This window comes from Glandiceps talaboti, chromosome 8 (genome assembly GCF_964340395.1).
Source record: "Glandiceps talaboti chromosome 8, keGlaTala1.1, whole genome shotgun sequence".
In the NCBI taxonomy this organism is placed as follows: Eukaryota; Metazoa; Hemichordata; class Enteropneusta; family Spengelidae; genus Glandiceps; species Glandiceps talaboti.
In genome coordinates, this window is record NC_135556.1 from 23,566,567 (window position 1) to 23,587,292 (window position 20,726).

At 33.3% G+C, this 20,726-nt stretch overlaps 1 protein-coding gene across 1 annotated transcript; it reads left to right on the top strand.

Moving 5' to 3' along the window:
* Positions 1–1,613: 1,613 nt before the first annotated feature.
* Positions 1,614–19,593, top strand: LOC144438556 (TBC domain-containing protein kinase-like protein). Its single transcript, XM_078127634.1, has 19 exons — positions 1,614–1,806; positions 2,496–2,568; positions 3,059–3,173; positions 3,912–3,985; positions 4,642–4,927; positions 5,850–5,911; positions 6,689–6,837; positions 7,502–7,637; positions 8,561–8,710; positions 9,153–9,252; positions 9,565–9,699; positions 10,427–10,667; positions 11,294–11,377; positions 12,089–12,211; positions 13,102–13,263; positions 13,464–13,648; positions 16,173–16,348; positions 17,503–17,662; positions 18,599–19,593. The coding sequence occupies exons 1-19, from the start codon at positions 1,614–1,616 to the stop codon at positions 18,707–18,709; spliced, it is 2,715 nt and encodes a 904-aa protein (XP_077983760.1). The 3' UTR covers positions 18,710–19,593.
* Positions 19,594–20,726: the final 1,133 nt, after the last annotated feature.

The following is a 20,726-nucleotide window of genomic DNA, read 5'->3' on the forward strand; positions in this document are numbered from 1 at the left end:
AATAAGAAACAAAACGTACCTGCTGCGCCCGAGAGATACAAGAATGATCAAGAATAGTCCATGGAGTAAACCAATGTACAAAGGGCATTTCTGGATGACTACTGTAGAGTAACTACATACAAAGTAAAACTAGTTCAAATAGTTCAAATGCCTTACATTGTCGTTGTAACCGTGTTTTGTTTTGTTTTGTTTTGTTTGCTTTGCTTTGCTTTGCTTTGCTTTGCTTTGCTTTACTTTGCTTTGTTTTGTTTTGTTTTATTTTGTTTTATTTTGTTTTTATAGTTTGCACCGGATTCTCAGGTTCGTACTTTTTTCAAAATAAAAAAAAATCGAAAAACGGACCTTGTGCTCAATTTTAGTCAGTCTCTATATTTGATAAATTAAGGTTTTATTGAGGGTGTTATGGTTTTGATGTATCTAAGGAGGATTCAACTCCGTTTTAAAACAACAACAACAACAACAACAACAACAACAACAACAACAACAACAACAACTGACTATTCAATGAAGAGGGGGTGTGCCATGGATGGAAAATAAATTTTCCCCTATTTATTCGATCAAATTGCTGAAAACTTGAAAGACTCAGTTTTACAATTTTTTGTGAGTCTGACAGAATCTCAGAGTCTAAGAGATTAAAGTAAATAATGTACATTTTCTCGATTGTTACAGAACACACTTTCCACACTTCTAAAGCTTCATTCTGTCTGATATAGCGTCAGGTAGAATACATGTACACGCCCCTTCGTTTCTGCGCATAACTTGTGCTCAGTTCTATCGTTTCGTGATAACAAAATGGCGGCGCCCACTACAAGCAGTCGGTGTTGAACGACAGAAGAAAGATTCGCATTTTTGTCGTGTCAGGTGTGGCATTTGTACGTCAAATTGGTGGGTTGGCTTATTCATCAATTCTATACAATTATCCATTTTGTGTCATTCGTTATTCGTAGTGAAACACAGTGATTGGCCGTTCGTCCATTGCTTCGTCTGCGGCAAGTGTATGTAAATTGTTAGGATCATAACGTTAACGAGAGAAGTCTAACAGAGACATGATATGTCTGTACAACTTTAGCGTTTGTGAAATTACTTCGTCTTAATACATCATTGATAGAGGTTCCAATTTTATAGCGCTGATCTTTTTAAAGGAATGAAAAAAAAAGGGAAAAATGTAGACCATCCTAATGATTTGTTTTGTATTTAATTCTTATTCAAGCCTTAGTAGTTTGTCATAACGTAAGCAATTACTTATTTTGCAAATTGATTTCTATCCTTTGTGACTTTTCTTTTCTAAACCAAGGACAATACACACCATAATATGTGTATTTGATGTTGTTTTAGTAATGTTGTCTCGGTAATGTGTCCATCTATAATTACATGTATATATAATATATATAGATTTACTCATTTAATGTCATTTTTTTATCCTCGTAAAAATTAAGTTTTTAAAATTGTAATTTGTAGTTTTCAAGTAAACAAAATTCCACAACACACACAGTGTATGTTGTAAATGTTAATTGCTTAATGTGTTGCATTTTCATTATAGTAATTTAATATTTTGTGTTATTTTCTGTAGACATTGTTTAAGCTACCAGCGTAGTTTGCTGACTTCATTCATAATGCAGCCACTGGGTAAAGCAGAGCTTGGAGTGTCAACATTCTTTGCATCATCACATGCTAATGATAAATGTGGTGCAAATGGACTACCATTAACACCAAACTCAATCAAGATTCTTGGCAAATTTCAGAAGTTGAAATTAATCACTTACCCTAGACTTTGTCAGTATGTTGATATGGTCAGAGGTAAACATGGTGAGTATTTCGTTAGGCAGGTGATGTTACCCCACCCCCACCTCCTCCCCCAGAAAATAAGCATGTTAATTTGAATAACACAGTGACTGTCATTGTTATGTAAATATATCTATTTTGTTTCAATAACTCATGCATTGGAAATCTTTACCTATCTACAAAGGAACTGTCAGTTGTATCACTAATCAGTCGATAACTCAATAAACTTGAAGAGTATAATTTATTGTAGTCATCCTGGATAAAGCTCCTCTCACCAAACACCAAGCCTCTAATAACTTAACATCTGTTTAGAAAGGGACAATCAGACACACATAGGCTATAGGTTTTCAATGACATGATTTAAAGTAGTATCATTATAACAAAAACATCTTGAATTTGTTAAATTGTGAGTGAAAGAGTAAAATGTATAAAGTTTACTGGGATTGAATACCACATGGTATAGGAGGTCAATTGCAGTTTAATGATTCACATATCTTCAATATAAGTTATCCTCTTGAGTGTATATGAGGATTTTCTTCTAATGTCTCTACCACAAATTCTAATTGCCCTTGTTGGGATAAATAAAGGGACATATCATGGATGTATCACTAATTGATATATTGATATGTAACCAAATCAAACTATTGTTAAGAGAAAGGTCTTGTTTTGAGATGATTTCTTTAGACATAATGATGATTCTTGTGTCCTTTCAGAGAGATTGATTGTTGTACAAGAGTACTACAGGAAGAGTTTGGAGACTGAGGTTGCAGCTGGAAACTTTCAGAGGTAAAATGAATATGTGCTCTTCTCTCCAACCTGAAGGAAATTTATCTGCATGGGGAATTGGGGATGTAATTCATAACTAGAATCTTTCGTAGATTACATCAATTTAGTATGAAATAATAATTAATAATATATGCAGAAATCTGACAATATAGTAAGAGCAGATGAAATTCATTCAAGAATACTTTATTCAGATATTGATGTCACTTGCTTGACTAGCTTTTCTTATTTTGTTACATCTTTGCTTCTGTACTTGTTACAAAGACTCTTTAAATGTGCCGTCTCACTTCTTGTTTCCCTAATTTATACCATAGATGATATCCTTTCATTCCAGAGACAATGTTCATACAAATTCCAGTACAGTGTTTTTTTACGTATTATTTCCAGGGTTGTTAACATTGGTTACACTACATTTGTCTTGCACTGCTTTTGTTGCATAAAATTTCTCTGAGATGATAGGTGGAATTAATTACTGCATTCTTGTTGATTTCAGCTCCAGTGATGTAATACAGTTAGCATTTGAAGTATTACATGGTCTTGACTATATCAACCAACATGATATAACACATAGAACATTGGCTCCATGCAATATATTACTAGACCAAGAGGTAAGTAGAATGTATCCAATCAAAGTCTTCACAAGTTGTAACCTTTAACCATTTTGTTTTCCCTTTCTTTACTCATGAGTATTAGAATTTATAGGGTCAAAATCTTATGGCGTAAAGTACATGTATCATTTTAGAAGAAAAACAATGTACAACCCGTAACACCAAAGTAAAGCGTTTTCTGTATGTACCGCAGTCATTTATAGCATCCATATCAAGTGTTCAAGTATACTGTTTCATTTGCTAATTGACTACATTAGAAAGGCCACATGCTAGGCTTGTATATAAACCAATTGAAACAGTATACTTTTACACTTGATATGAATGCTATAAATGAGTGTAGCACATAGAGAAAGTGCTTTACTTCAGTGTTACTCGTTGTAATATGATTTGAATGCACCTGTGTTGACACTATTCTTGTTTGACAACACTTATGTTTTGTTAATTACATGTGGTCAATAGATATGCATTTACTAGTAGATCAAATACCAAATTACTGCAGTATGCAGATTATAGAAGTGCATTTGTATACAACTTGGTTTCTTTGACATAACTGGAGACGCACCAATGAAGAGGAGCTCAGTCTCTTCAAATTATTTGGGTTAGAACTGTATGGTTTACGGTATTATTTATAGACAGAACCTCAGTGTAAAGTTACAGATGTGTACTATGAAGATTGTGCAACAATATATGATTTTGGAAAGTGTTGTAATAGTTTGAAAACTATGATTCAATTTTCAGGGCCATGTGAAATTGTCAGGTTTTGGCAGATATTTCATGACTGATGGTTCTGTTGATGTTACATTTCCAGTTGGGTAAGTTTGTACTAAGTATTCAGATCACTTTCAACTGGATAGTGTGTGGGGGTGGAGGTTGGGGTGGAGGGGGGATATTCAGCTCACTCAAATTGATCAAATTCATCTTTTAACTAACTTGATGACGGCATTTTATTGTTGAAATATTTTATCAAAATGATAACAACATTCTATTCACAAACCAGTTTTGTCCTTTTGCAACATGACAGTCGACAACAAAATAAATGTAAAACTCAGGTAACTGAAAAGGAACATCAGATTGAGGGATAACGATTTATAGGTAATGGGACTAACAAGTTTTAGAAGTTTATAAATTGGTGTAGTGTCTGATAAGACTGCAATCAAAATCCTTTAGGGTAGTACACCTATTATACATGTCATTATTTCACTTGTTAACATGGTTTCATGGGAATGGGGGATGGGGAGTGTGAAGCTTGTTTTTCCCACATTCTAATTCTTTGTGTATAACCAAATACTCCCCCCCCCCCCAACTAGAAAGAGGATTAATCTAAACAAAACAATAAGATTATACAAGATAATAGTTAGTCCCTAATTTGTTTTACTCTGAAAACAGTATTCACACTTAGCTTCAAGTTCAAGATTCCTTTCTAAATTGAAAGTTGTAGACATGTTCTAAAAACTTGATTTATCTGTAGATATCCAAGGTACATGGCACCAGAAGTTATAGCAGCAGGCCCAGTCCAATTCATTGATCATTATTCACAGTTCCCTAGTACAGCAGAATCACCATCATCTGGACCTAAAGTGGATGTGTGGTCTCTTGGAATGATACTACTAGAATTATACCTAGGCCATCCACTCTGGCAATCATATTCCATCCCTCAAATCTTTGCCAAGATTTTATTTCTTGTCAAACACAGTACAAATGAACACCCACTTGATATGATATTAAAAGAACACAATGCATCAAGTAGGTTACAGGTAAGACATTATGTTCATTTAGTCCTGAGTTTATTTATTGTCAAACATAGTATAAATATATATGCATACTTCTTTGTGTCAGTTTCTCAATCCACCCACCATTGTGGGACCAATGAAGTCTATTATTATTAATATCACTCTGAAGAAGGCTGAGTGATTTAGCCAAAATATCTACTAGGTTAATTATTTATGCTGTGAGTTCAGAACTAATTTAATAACACAGTACAAATTAGTATATATTGGATATGGTATTGAATGACAGTGATATTTTGATAAATGACAGAATGATAAGAAATTCTTTGTCAATTTCATCTGATAGATGACAGATAGGACAGTGTTTGTCAATTTCATTGATGATGTTTTCATACATTCATAAAATGATAAATTAAGACCAGAATCAGATAATCTATCAAAGCAGTTCTTTGCTATTATGGAAATTAAACTTTACAATTTGGAAAAAACACCCAAATAATGTGTTATTACTTCATTTTAAAGTGGCCATATGGATGAGAATTTGGTATTTATTTTGGATTTTTATTTGATAAAACAGCTTCGCTATGTTTTTCTACTTGAAAAAATAATGTGAAATAACATATATCAAGTCCATGTTCACAACTCAATAAACAACAAAACATTAAACAATGTGTAAAATGTTTGTTATTGTATGTACAATAACAAACTTTTTACACACTGTGCATATTTTTGCAATGTATTGAGTTATGAACATGGACTTGGTATATGTTATTTCACATTATTTTTTCAAGTAGAAAAACATAGTGAAGCTGTTTTATCAAATAAAAATCCAAAATAAATACCAAATTTTCATCCATATGGCCATTTTAACATCCCGATCTATGTAACTATGTAAATGCATTGCATTAGAATTCATTTTCCCTCAACTCTCTCTTTTGAATGTGTATAGGAAATGCCAGAAAATTTGCAGACGTTGATAAGACAGTGTCTTGTAGCATCTCCACAGGACAGGTATGTCATAGGGGGTAGAGATTTAGGGTTCTCTCCATACAGTTTTTCACTGGTCGATGTCAACCAACACTCACAAAATGTAACCTCAACAACATAGAGTACTTTTTAATCAGTTTCATTTCTTAGGAATACATAAATTCTGCACCTTTTATCATGAGTTACCAAATGAATAGTGATTCTTATTAATATAAATGACCTACCAGCACTCATTTGGAACTAGAGAGAACCCTATATCAATCAAATAGACAAAATATAGATAAAGCTATATGGCAAAGAATGTGAGAAAAAAATACAGCACATGGTAAAATTGTTTTCATCTAGCCATCTATGTATTCATTCTTGTCTGTTCATGAGAAGTATAGCTGGAAAGATGCTAATTACTGCCACTCAAGATAGTTTGCATATTTATAAAAAATGTTACTTGTCTTTTGTATCCTGAGTCTTAGACTTTACTGTAAGGTTTCATGATCATGATAATTCCGTCATGTACATCCATTCATGCTTTCCTGTATGAAGTATATTTAGCTGCGATGTACAGTTGCTTTACTGAGCAACATGGGACAGAAAGCAAAGCAAATCAGTACAAGACAGCAGATCAAACCAAGATATACCAGACATCGGATTACACATTGTATTTGAGAAAAACAAATTTTTAGTGTCAAACTCATGTTTGTAAGCACCCCAAAACATATGCACAACTGAAGATGCATAGTGCACAACTACTGTACTGTAAATCATATGAATATAAAGAGTCACAGTGGTTGTTTCTGTTTACAGGCCAAGTCCAAGTGAATTACTGCAACATGAAACCTTTAGTACAAACAAAGCTAATGACACACCCTATGAAGAACCAATACCACTATTTTCAACTAAATTAAGATGTGAAAAACTAGAAATACCAGACTATGATGAATACTCTGATATAGGTAAGATTTCTACATTTATAGTTTGTTGTTGAAAGATGTCAGTCAGTCGGTTGGTTGGTCGGTTGGTTGGTTGGTCGGTCGGTCGGTCGGTCGGTTGGTTGGTCGATCGGTTGGTTGGTTGGTTGGTCGGTTTGTTGCTCGGGGATTCCTTTATGGTTGATTGGATGATCAATAAGTTGCAGTTGTGTAGTTTATTCTGGAGAACATGGAAAAATCAAAAGTAGGAGGAAATGCACTGTATAAGCCAGGAGAGAATTGAATTGCTAAATATTGTTGGTGAAACATGAAGAAGGAATATGATTGTGTTTCCTTGCTATATGGCTCTTGTCTACACATATCATTTAAATATAATGTTCAATCAATACATGGATATATGGATCATTAGGTCAATTTACACCTCCAAAAACATATTTCACAACTAAATTGAATTGATTAATCTCAGCTCTTATGATGTCTTTTATTAATAAAGTATTATTTTGAATTACAAACTTGTGAAATGCACTGAAGAGCATTGTCTGATATCCTCCTTAGTATATACATGTATCTGTATTTCTTGATTCATCCTTTACCAAATTACCAGACTGTGAATGACCAAAAAAATCTGATGATTAGTTCAGTACCTTTAGAGGCATGTTATAATTGATACAATGTATCTATATTGTAGATAAAGAGGACCACCTAGCCAAACGAAGTTTTGAAGAGATTTATTATTTGTGGTGTCTAGCTGGTGGGGATCTTGAAGGAGAATTAAAAAAGAATGCTTTGATTACATCACAGCCACCAATATGTGGAATGCCGGAGTAAGTTAAATATTTCACCGTTTTCCCTTGTTTCTCATTTAAATCTATATGGTATTTTTTCATAGTACTCTTTCCCTATCATGCCTTCTTGAAATACTCTCTTCCAAACCTAACTCTAACTCCTGCTTCTCAGTTTGATTACAATTGCACATCTATTATATAAGTGACTAACAAGTCTTGTTAAATTTATGATGAAATTTGTTGCTACTTTTCTTTGAATGAAATATGTCACTTGTAAACTACTAGGCCACTGGTAATACTGATGGTAACATAGGAGAATGGAAATATGTCTTTTTAAGTTGAAACAGTTTTACTAAGGTAGTAACGCATATATTATGAACAGTAAAGTGTTTCTGGCCAAGATGTTTTGCTCAGGTTTTGCAGAGCTGCCTCAGTAGGCCCAATCCATCATACAAATGATCACTTATGTCCAGTCACATGACCAAAATGGGAATCAGAACAGGTACTTTTGTTTGTGGTTTATTTCATTATTTTCGTATGTGTTGAGTTTTTTTATTCAGAAACTTCCAAGTGTTAGTCTATATGATTTGTATTGCCATATCTTTTCAAGTCCAATTATTTTGAAGTTGCTGAGGGTATTAACACATTACACTTAATTATTAGCCTTTATTTCAACTCGATAGACTGTTGAGCCAAATGGCTCTTCTCACACGTTGTCGGGCATTTTACCAACAAATTAGTCATTTATGTAGTATAGCACGTAATCCATGTATATTCTAAGTTTACATCTTGCTGGAAAAGAAACCAGAGTGAAAGTGTTATCACAGAGTCCATAGCAATCATGCAAACAGTGGTAAAATGAAATGTATTTGGAACTCGGGTACATTTTTCCAGTGTAATATCTCTATCAATACCACTACTACTTTTGTATTTGTGTTGAATTATTTCAAACTTTATTCCAGTGTGATAACAATTGACAATGATTGGTATGGGTTGGTGAAAGATTACAGTTTCCTACTAGATGATACAACAATCTGTTTATCATTAGATCAACTCAGGAAAAGACTTGAAAACATTGATGCCACTGCATATTATCCTCTCCTTGAAGACGAGTAAGACATTTGTTTATATTTTAGTTGTGAACTCAGAGTGAAAACAAGTTACATTGTTGTATATATTCAGCTAATTTTTTTTTAGTTTTTAGTTTGAGAACTTGAGAAAGATTTAAGACTATGTAGATTATCCTATCTTGAATGGTAACTTATAGTGTGACTTTAGAACATCAAAAATAGACTGACATGTTACTGTCGCTAATTTTTTCTCTTTCTGTGAAAGATTTAGTCCTCATCTAGTTTTTGAACTCTACAAGTGATTGACATACAATCGGCTGTCAGGCACTATTTTCTCCTGGAAGATATTAAGCAAATGACAATGTTAGTTTGACAATTAAAAAAAGATTCTTGAAAATTTATGATGTTGCTACCATCTTCATCCCCAGCCTATGTTCAAACCTTGTACCAGTAGTTTTATATGTCAACATTTGTTTATCATCAGGAAAAACAGTAGTTTACACACATCCATCAGTATGAATGATATACTTGGAGAAACTGCAAACTTACCAATCATCATCAGAGAGAAGGATATTGAATATCAGGTAAGTAGTACACAGATACTAGGACAGTGTGAAGTATTTGGGGTGGTATTTATTGCTAATCTTTACAAGCATATCAATCTTATATGATGGTAATTAATCGGAAGTGTTATAGTGGTAAAGTACATTTACTAGCACACTTTTGACTTTCATAATTTCTAAGGACTTCATACACATACAGCCAAGTATAGTTTGCATAGGTAATTGTATGTTGGAACAATCTCCTTGATAGAAAACATGCTAAAAATACTACATTTGTAGATTATCAAATTGTAAGATTTCACCTTCATAGTGTCTTCTGTGTGTGTATTCTAGTTTCATAGAATCATTTTATATGAACGACTTTTGAAAGGATATCCTTACACCAGAGAAAGAATCTGGAAAGAAGCCAGGGTAGATATCCCACCTTTGGTCAGAGATCTTGTATGGGCTGCATTACTAGGAGTTGAGGTGAGTGTGACTCAATAGTTTCTGTTTTGTATGCAAGAAAGATGTGATATACAGACTCAGGATATGTTCATTGTATCAGCAAAATTTTGCCAAATTTTCATCTGATGTCTATTTTCTTGCATCTTGTTTCACAGATAGAGAAATATTTTACTCATTTTTTTCAGTACAGTACATAAAGTGGCCATATAGATGAGGATTGGATATTTATTTTGGATTTTTAATTTATAAAACAATTTTATCATGGCTTCCTACTTGAAAAATCAATGTGAAACAACATTGACAAAGTTTGTGTTTTTAACTTTATACATTGCAAAAACCTAAAAAAAATATGTAAGAAGTTTGTTATTGTATGTACAATAATGAACGTTTTACATATTTATTATGCTTTTGGAATTTATTGAGTTACAAGCAAGGACTTGGCATATGTTGTTTCACATGATAAAATTGTTTGTAAATCCAAAATCCAAAATAAATACCCAATCCTCATTCATATGTCCACCTTAAGCCTGTCTGTCCTGTGAGATGTTTGTGTTTGGAAGAAGGTTTCACTTCAGATTCAGATAGAGAAATATTAATATTGGATTATTCAAGTAAATCTAGTGTCAACAGACAAATGAGTACTACCGGTACCGATAGTACATTAGTATTTTAATGCGTTTTATAAGGATGTATCTCATCACTGAACTAGTGAGTAAAAATGACTGTTTATTTCTTTATTTTCATTTAGGGAGATATCCAGGGTAGATATGATTCTATAGATAAAGAAACTCCTATACCAACAGACAGACAGATAGAAGTTGATATACCTCGATGCCATCAGTATGATGAGTTGTTATCATCCCCAGCAGCACATGCTAAGTTTAAAAGGATTTTGAAAGCCTGGGTTGTATCCAATCCTGCTTTAGTATACTGGCAGGGTCTGGACTCACTCTGTGCTCCGTTTTTGTATTTGAATTTTAATAATGAAGGTAAGGGAATTTGAACTCTGGGCTTTGATTTCTTAATTTGAATTTTAACAATGAAGGTAAGGGGTATGGAATAGTGTGTTGTGTTTCTACCATGTCTGTCTGTGTGTAAGGGGGAGGTTATGAAATGGCAATGTCTGTCCGTGTGTAAAGGGAAGGTTATGAAATGGCAATGTCTGCCTGTGTGTAAAGGAGGGGGGGGGGGGGTTATGAAATGGCGGTGTCTGTCTGTGTGTCTGAAGTTTACTACTGGTAGTAACAATGAAGGTAAGGCTTTTCAACTCTGTTCTCCATTTTTGACATGCTGAAACCATGTTTTTAGGAAATATAGCTAAGCTTTCACAGGACAAGATTTCTAGTATTTATAAAGGAATCTGGCTGTTCATTTATAGTGTAGTGACAGACATACTCACTGCGTACATTTTGGTAATGCATTCATGAAATGTCTTAGTTGTAAGAGCAAACATTGTTCTTTCATCTATTTTAATAATATTGTTATTATGTTGAAGGATTAACTCATTAATATAGTGTAGGAATTCAGATGAGCCAAATTCTACAAAATTTATGTTGATAAAAAGTTTATGTATCAACCTAACACTTTGTAAGTATGTCTCTTTTTTGCCTTCCAGCTCTTGCCTTTTGCTGTCTCTCAAATTTCATTCCTAAGTACTTGAACCAGTTTTTCTTAAAAGACAATTCACCAGTAATACAAGGTATGTCAATATACTATAGCCTACAGTCTCTCTCTGTCAGAAAACACAGTATGTGCATAATTCTGTGATCAGTGTGAAGTTAGACCTAATTATAATTTGTGTAGCTCTGTATTGTAGTAGAGAGGATTATAAAAATCTCACAACATGCCTGAAATTTTGTTTGAGGTTTAATCTATTGTAGAACATCATCATTTGATGTCAAATTAACATTGTAAGGATATATTACAGGAGAAATGAAGATGCCTTAGTGTTTCACTCATGGGACATGATGATTTTTACACACAACTTCAAATGAAGTCTAGAGTTGAATTGTGTCTATCTTTGTGTCAGAAACATCATGTTCCATGAATGAAATACCAAGATGACTACATTTCTCCTGTATGTAACTAGAAAATGTTCTGTAATTGTCTAAAAATATGAAAGAACGGCTGATGGTGTATACCTCGCTAAAAGAAGTATTCAGGCTATGTCTACGTATAGTAACACTAACAGCAAGATGTCTACTATCAAGGCTATTAGATGACCATATATTGTATAATAGTAATAATAATAATAACTTTATTGCAACTTTATCCATATTAACAGACATCTGTATAATACAATCAAGTATAAAGAAGGTTCTGATTGTATTGTATTCAGAGATACAAAAGACAGGGTTTGTTTATTTTCCAATTTCTGACTCATCGATGTCATCTTGTTATCTTCCATCAGAATATTTGGCTGTCTTCAGTCACCTTATTGCTTTCCATGATCCTGAACTGAGCAATCACATGGATAGTATTGGATTTATCCCGGAACTCTATGCCATTCCTTGGTTTCTTACCATGTTTGCACGTAAGTAATGCTATAAAAATGGGATTCTGAAATATCGGTAATGGAAATATAAGTGTCAATGTTTGACACATGTTTTGATTTGTTTTGAGGAGAGAGGTTGATATGTGGTCATCAGAAAGACTTCTTTTTGGGAAAGTTGTATGTGTGAGTATCCTGTAGTTTTTCTGTGTTGCCGCAAACTTTGCAGCAGTTGCAATGATTAACCATAACATGAGGCCATTGTTATCTTAAATGTATTCTTTGAGAGACGGACTTTGATTGGTCAGATTTTTATGATGTCATTGCTTATGAATATGTATTACGTTTTTGTGAGATAACTCTTTGACAGCTGTAAAATGCCAGAGTACTTATTTCAAAATGTAGTGGTAGAAATAATAACTCGGGTTCAGTTCCTTGTAAAGGGGAACAGAACATTCATGAAATTTGGTGAATGTATACATTTTTAATACTGAACAGAAAGAGTAGTTTTCACCCTGTTAACAATACCGGTACATTCTTGGTTTGGTTTGGTTTGGTTTGTAAACTACAGGACGAGGAAGAAATGTAAAAAAAACCAACACTTTTACAGATTTCCATATTTGTACTATAATTTTGGTGGAACACTCCCTTGAAATATGTGTGAACATTTATATAGATTTTACAGCATGAAAAAAATGGGGGTGATAACTCTCTGTCTCTGTAAATTAAGTTGTGTATTGTAGTGTTCTGTCACATTGTACTGTTTACATAATACGGTACTGAAACCTATGGCAAACAAATTTCCTAAACAAGGTTTCCAAAGTAATGTGACTACCTTTCACATCATCTACTGATCATCCCTAGATAATACAAGAATATTAGATAAACACCAATCTATTCAAAACTCAATTCCATTATGTTTTTTTCCACAGATGTCTTTCCCTTGCACAAGATCTATCATCTGTGGGATACCTTGTTGCTAGGCAACTCATCATTTCCTCTATGTATCGGTGTAGCCATACTAAACCAACTGAGAGACAACTTACTCTCATTTGGATTCAATGAGTGTATTTTGCTGTTCTCCGATATGCCAGGTAAGAATATGATGCTCTAATACTGGCATTTTATGCCATCAAATTCCGCTGTTTTCAGACATACCAGTGAAGTCACTTCTTTTTTTTCTTCAGTGAAGTCACATTTACTGAGATGTGACAGGGATTCCTTGTTCTACATTTCTTCTTTCAATTAATGAGTGATACTAAAAATTAATACATGACATACTGTCATTTTTCAGAGGTTGACATTGACCGCTGTGTCAGAGACTCCATTCGTATATTCTGCAGTACTCCTAAGAGTGCCACATTCCGTCAACATGCAATTCCACAGAAAGTGACTGGAGGTGCCAAACTGAGTCACTATGTTGTTAGACCAGTGTCATATTACAGTACTGATTACCATGACCTCCCAAACACTGATCTGGTAAGACAAGACAACTTTGTCATCAAACTCTTTGTTTTTATATATAGATGTAAATGTATGCCTGTACTTCAAGGCATGTGCATGAGAACACTAATGTACACATACTCACACCTCAACATAAATATACATGAGTGTACAAATAAGCACACACTCACAGACATACATACATAGATAAACATGTACACTTGTACCCATATCAATGTGTGCTTGCTCAATTCTATGTTCACATATTTGCATATACATATACATACAAATGCATGCACATACAAACAAACATGCATACTTACATAACAGTATACACACACACATACATACATACATACATACATACATACATATACACATACATACATACATACATACATACATACATACATACATACATACATATACACACACACACACACACACACACACACACACACACACACACACACACACAGACCAAACACATATACTTTACTGTGTAGTTTTTAGGAATACAAATGTACTTGTTAATCAGACAAACTGAGGTGAAAACTTCTGCTAACAATCGCTGTTCTTCTCTAGATCAAATTCTTTGATGGATTCTTAACCATCCAATCTTTTTGTTGATTTGTAAGTGAGGTCAATACAAAACTGTCATCATAATAACTAATACACAAAAACCCACAAAATACTGTATATGTAAATTTTTGCTTATTTATTTCAAATTACCTAAGAAGTGTTGATCTGCTACAACTTACTGAATGTCTGGACTTGAAATATTAAAATATTAGTCCTCTCAAATTCCTGTTCTACTCAAATTATCAGTGATATTTAAAACATATTGTATCAGTACACAAAGATGTAATATACAAATGGTTGATTGTAGAAAAATCTGAACACTTTGATAATAGTTTGTAGTTTTAAAAAAAATGTTTGGTTGTGTTATATACTGTAAGTGAAAGAATCAGTTTCCTAAGGTGAAACAAAAAAAATTATGTGGTTCCGGTTATGTTCAATTTTAGAATTTTTAAATCTAAAAAAAAATTTTTTTGTGTGTGAGTGTCTAGTTCAGGTAGTTATGTTTTCCGTTGTTTTGCATATGGTCTCTGTGTTATTGGTTTCTCATCAGATGTACAGCCATGACAGATTGGAAGAACATTTATATTGTTTTAAATTGATGTCAGTTTCTGCACCTCAATACCAGTGCCACACAAATGTCCTTACATCTGATGCCAGCACTGTAATAGGGCAGTTCTATATGGTACAGTTCAGGTCTGGTCTGACAGTCATGGTGTCCAGAATATCATTAAATATCACTATTTCGCAACAGACTTCACAATTTTTGCAATTTTTTTTTTTTTTTTCTTAATTACATAAAAAAAGTTAAGGGTCGGCAGTGAAAATCTAGGTGAGTCGGGTAACTGCCGGATCAACACAACTTTTTTTAAGGCGTAAAACAGAAATAGAATTATAGGAATTTGAGATTTTGATTGCTGCTAAAGAAAAGGTAGTTATTGTAAAATAATGTAAATTAAAAATGTGAATGTTGTAATGTAAGATTGTGACATATTTGTTTAGCAAAACATCTGTTTTACCCACTGGAGAGGTCAAAGGTTAACATATGGCAAGTATCCCATTCAGTGTTTGTTGAATATTTCACAATAAAACATAAAATAGCATGCATTTAAATTACTGTGGAGAAAAAAGCTAGTAATACTGAATAAATTGAAATTAAAAATGTCATGAAAATCAGACTAAATTTATTTGTTGTGTAGAATAACTTATTAGAGTTGGCAAAGGTTAACACATTTAGTTATAGTTATAGTTTGTTGGAAAAATTTTGAAAATGAAGTGAAGCACAATACAACATGATGCAGTATATAAAATAGGATAACAAAAAGTGAAAAAGAAAATGAAATTCAGACAGATGTTGTTTTCTCATCAATATCAGGGTATATAAACAGAAATGAAATCCTGGCATTGGTAATTATTATGCCAAGCAATGTCATTTATATATTTTCTCTTTCAATCTGAGTATCATGTAAATTGATAATTTTAACTGATTTGAAAAATTAGGACTTTTAACTATCATAATATCATAACTAGGCAAAGCCCATAAGCTCACGCAGGGTAGATTCATTTGTGACTGGCTGCCTCACAATGATATTGTAGATAGCGCCCTCTGCATGGAGAATGTGCATAGTATATAGATCGCTCATTGCACCACAATGCATCTTTGGGTAAAACCACCAAAAAAACGTCGCGTAGTATATAACGCATGCATACTAGTCATTGAGCCTCTACATGGCCACTTTGTGGCAGCTGCACAAACTATTACATCATTTGTAAATTTTCTCTGAAAATTGTTGTTTTTATTTTCATTTTTTCTAAGCTTTGCTATGTCATTGTTTAGTTTTTGTAATTTCCTTCATATGTAAGTTTTTATGAGACAGAGTGATAACAGGACCCAGGTGGGAATCAGCTAGTGTTGTTTTCTGGCTACCTTGTTTTAAAATAAGTTTTACTATGTAACTACTTTGTTTGTTTGTTATTGCAGTCCAGAGAACCGTTATCATTAGAAGAATTGAAGTCAGAAGTGTGTCCTAGGATATCAGCTGAGGATTTAATAGAATTATGTGAACTAAAAGGACCGTGTGATACAAAAAGTCCTACCAAGAAAACTAAAGTCAGTAAACCCAAGATATTGGTAGTAGATGTCAGGGGGATTGAGGAGTATCCTTTATATCTATTAGTACTTTCATTTTATTTAACAATTTACTAAATTTAAAATTTAATGTCAAAAACTACTAGACCGTTTGGCTCGGTATTTGGTGGGGACATTACTTAGGGTGTGATGGGTAATTGTTCAAATGTTTAAATGAAAATGATTGCATCAGAGATGTGTGTTTTGGGTCAAAAAATGTGATTTTTTGTTTAAAAAGCTAAAACTCCAAAACCTCTGGGCAGATTGGCCTGAAATTTGGTGGGAATGTTTTTGGTGGTGTCTAGTTTAAGAATTGTTCATGACATGATGATCCCACCAGTGATATGCAAATTAGGGCTACAAATGTGTTCAACTATTTACTTAATTTATGATTTAATTTTTAGACGTGTGGTATGTTCTTATTTCTCTCTATTTCAGGTGAGGTGTGATAAAAGACTAGTTCTCTTTGTGAGAGAAATCAAATATGTGTTTCTTTTGATTGAGGCTTGGAAACTCTCAAAGTAAATCCGACAGGAACTGATTGAAAAACTCATTTTTTTAAGGTGTTTGCAGACACTGTTTTTGACAGAATATGTTTCATGAACATTGTCTAGCAAAATAGCAATAGTCAATGTGATTATTTAGAATATTTTTTTCAATTTAAAAAGGAGAATAGCCCATTAAAAAGAGCAATATGTTTGATAGTTGAACCCTGTTTTGGAATGGATTGCCCGGGTGATAGATACATATAAAGCAGGAAATTGAAAGTGAAAATTTGAAATAAAAAAATATATATATTTGTCATAATGGAATAAATTGTATTACAGAATAACATATTCCTTAAAAAAACACATTTGAAAATCCGATAATATGTTATTCTGTAATACAAGTTATTCCATTATGACAAATAATACCATTGTACAAACTAATAAATAACTATTTTGTGGTGTGGGTCAAAACATAGGGTCTATGGTCAAAATGATAAAAAGTAGATTTCTTGCAAGACACCACATTGTGAGCGAGAAGAAAACAATACATTTGGTGTGTTAACAGAAATCGGTGTGTATGTCAGTAGCACTCCAAATAGGTATAATACCTAACCTGTAGTTTTACAAACTTAACAGAGATGAGAATTCTGCTCAATCTTCTATAATTCTATAATTCCTCAACAATCATTTTCCAGTTTTAACCGTGGTCATATTCCCAACAGTGTCAACATTCCATTCAACCAGGCATTCAGTCCGGAAGGTGACCTGGTACCTTGTCCTGCTGTGACAACTTTGTATGGATACAAAGGAAGAGTTATTGCTATACTGGCAAATAAAGGAAAAACTGCACCAAATGTAAGACATTGTACAACTCATATCAAAATTTATCATATGTTTTATGTTTGTATCAGTTTGGCAAGTCATTAGTTTTTGTAACTTGAAAATAATGTAAAAGTGCTGTCAGACATCAAGTGCAAAAAAAAAGATACTGTGTGACTGCACCAGATGTAGGACATTTACAATTAAAATAAATATATACAATTTGTGATTCATGTTTATGTCACCTTGGTAAGTCATTGGGTCTGTGTAAGATTGGTTGTTGTAAAACATGAAAATAATAAATCCTCACTAAATATCAGAATTTTATGATTCCAGCTTTATAGAGAAATTTACAATTGAAGATAGCAAAATACAATATTTCATGTCGACATTGTAACAATCTAACATGTAGTAGTAGCTGTTGTTAAGAAATCACACTATGTCAGATAGCATGTAGACAGTAAACAGCTACTTGTACTTTGACATCAGCTGATATGTTTTGACCCAAATCTAGGACAGGTACAAGAGTGATACCAACAGTTGGGATGTACAACACAATTTGTTAATACATGTTTTGATGTTTAATAGTCAGATTACTGCCTAGGCTAGGTTACATATTTCACTCTTGTAATTTAAACTTGACCCATGAACCTCAAATCTTGTACTTGAAGGACTTATAACATTAGCTCTGCTGTGAGCTGTATATCTGGTATGAAACCTCACACATTGCTATGACCATTTCACTCACCTATATCTGGTACTGGTATTTTGGAGAAATATTTCATTCACATATCAAATGAAAGGGATTTTCTATTTTCAAATCTTATCAGATATGAGAATAGATAATACAAGAAGCATATTCCAATTGATATGAGAAATTTGACATAAATCAGTGTATAAAAAGTATCAATCATTGAAGATATTCCAAATCTGAAAGTTTTTGTTTTTTTCATTTCTCAAATATTTCCACAGTTTGCCAATCAAATGGTGAAGCGTGGATTCCCCAAAGTCTGTGTGATGCATGGTGGTATTGGTATACTAAAACCAACAGGACTACTACGAGTTGCTACACCAGAATTGTGATTATGTCACTAGTCTATGTGATGTATGGTGGTATTTGTACACAAAACCAAATAAGTTATTTCATGCAAAGTATGATTTCATAAACTGGAATCTACTTAGAACCTTGGGCTAAGTTCTGTCTGCATATATATGTATGCTCAGCGATACCTGTGACTTACCCAAGCTATTTCTTTCAAACTTGGCACAAAGGTGACATAATGAAGTGGACATATACACATTACATATTTTGTAACCTTATCAAATGGTGGCCATATTTGTGAAAAATCAACTATTTGTAAATTAGCTCAGGAATATAGAGCCTTGATTCAAGTGTCTACCCCCATATTATCAGATATCACCTTACTGCTGATTGAATACTAATAGGATGCGACTGGCCTTGATGTTTGGGGTCAAATCTCACAAGCCTTTTGTGCTTATCCTAGATGCTTTGTAGATTTTTTTATCTATTACAAAGGTAGTACATAATATGGGATATATACAGATGAATCAATTAGCTATTCATGTGATTTTTGACTGAATGGCAATCATATCTGTTGTAAATATCATATCATACAATAACCCAGAACCTGTAAGTATATAGAGGTTGGAGTCAAGCGTCTATACCCATACAGTCAGATATGACCTTTCTGCTGGTATTGTCACATTTGACCTTGACCCTAAGGGTCATGTATTTCATGGATACTAGTACTAGTGATTTAAAAGTGCTAATCCTTTTCAATCAGACTGAGCGTATTATCAAGAAGGCTGGAGGTTTTTTGTGCATGTATTATGTTAGGCCAAAAAAAAAATCTGGTTCTGGTCAGGGTAAACTTTCTAAAGTGGTGCGACGACGCAAATTTTTTTTTTCCTAAATTTTTTTTCTTTTTTGCAAATACATGTAAGTAAATACACATTTTTTGACACTTTACATACTCTCTTCTATCATATTTATCTCTTGAAAAACTTCCTTTTTCTTCGAAGCAGTTTAGGCTTTGTATTTAAGCAGTCTTGGCATGTAGGGTAGATTTCAGCTGCTTGTTCTCCTGATATCAGGAATAAATAAGGAACAGGAATGCAAAAATTATCGGAAAAAAAGGATCGACGCGGGGGTATTCAGGGCACGTGCACGCTGACCAGAACCAGATAAATTTTTTTCTTGGCCTTATACCAAATGTTGGCCAAGTTGTTAGCAAAACTTATCCAAGTGAATAATACCTAGGTATAAGACATTGAAACCCAAAACAAGAGTCCAACTTGTGTTTACAAGAAAAGCTATGTAAGCGAGGTATGAAGTCTATAAGATTAACCTGTGGTTGTGAAAAAGAAGTTCCTTCTTGCATGTTGTAGTTAAGGGATGGTTCATCTATGAATGGAATCTATTTAATCATGTCAAAGGAATCATATTTGTTGTGCAATATACAGATTTTTTTAAAGGAAACACATCATCTTCTGCAAAGACACAAGTTTGGTACAACTCTACATACATAAATCATGACAATATAGGTCTGGGTGTAGGGTTGATCCTATGTCACGACATAACTATCTTTTATGCACAGGTTATAGTTTGTAGATATCAACTCCAGTATGAAATACATCATATTATTATTTCAAGTTCCATTTTAGTACTCTACTGTTTATTTTTGTTTAGTCTTTTGTCAGACTGACCCAACCAACATTTATTTACAAGAATAGAGAATTTTAAACTGTAAAAAAGTATAAACTTTTTTTCTTGTGGTCAATAAATACTTTATATAATCAAATGTATTGCATGGCCTTTCAATCGTGATGTGCCACTCACATGTCATTACCTACTGTTGACATCTGACCCCTCATAACTTCAAAACATCTAACTACCAACTATTGACCTTTGACCTCAGCAAAATATATCCATACCCCAGCCCAGCCTGATTACCGACATCAAAAATCATCACAAATATAGCAATCTGTAGATTTTTCTGTATCTGGGCTATCACAAATAGTGTGAGTGTGCTATGTTAACCCATAGACTAGTGTATGGTCTATGGTTAGCCTTACTCTA

Excerpts from the sequence above, each read along its gene's own strand:
- LOC144438556 (XM_078127634.1), top strand. The coding sequence starts at position 1,614 with ATGCAGCCACTGGGTAAAGCAGAGCTTGGAGTGTCAACATTCTTTGCA. Across the intron at positions 8,711-9,152 it reads TATCCTCTCCTTGAAGACGA|GAAAAACAGTAGTTTACACA; the intron begins GTAAGACATTTG and ends GTTTATCATCAG. Across the intron at positions 13,264-13,463 it reads GCTGTTCTCCGATATGCCAG|AGGTTGACATTGACCGCTGT; the intron begins GTAAGAATATGA and ends GTCATTTTTCAG.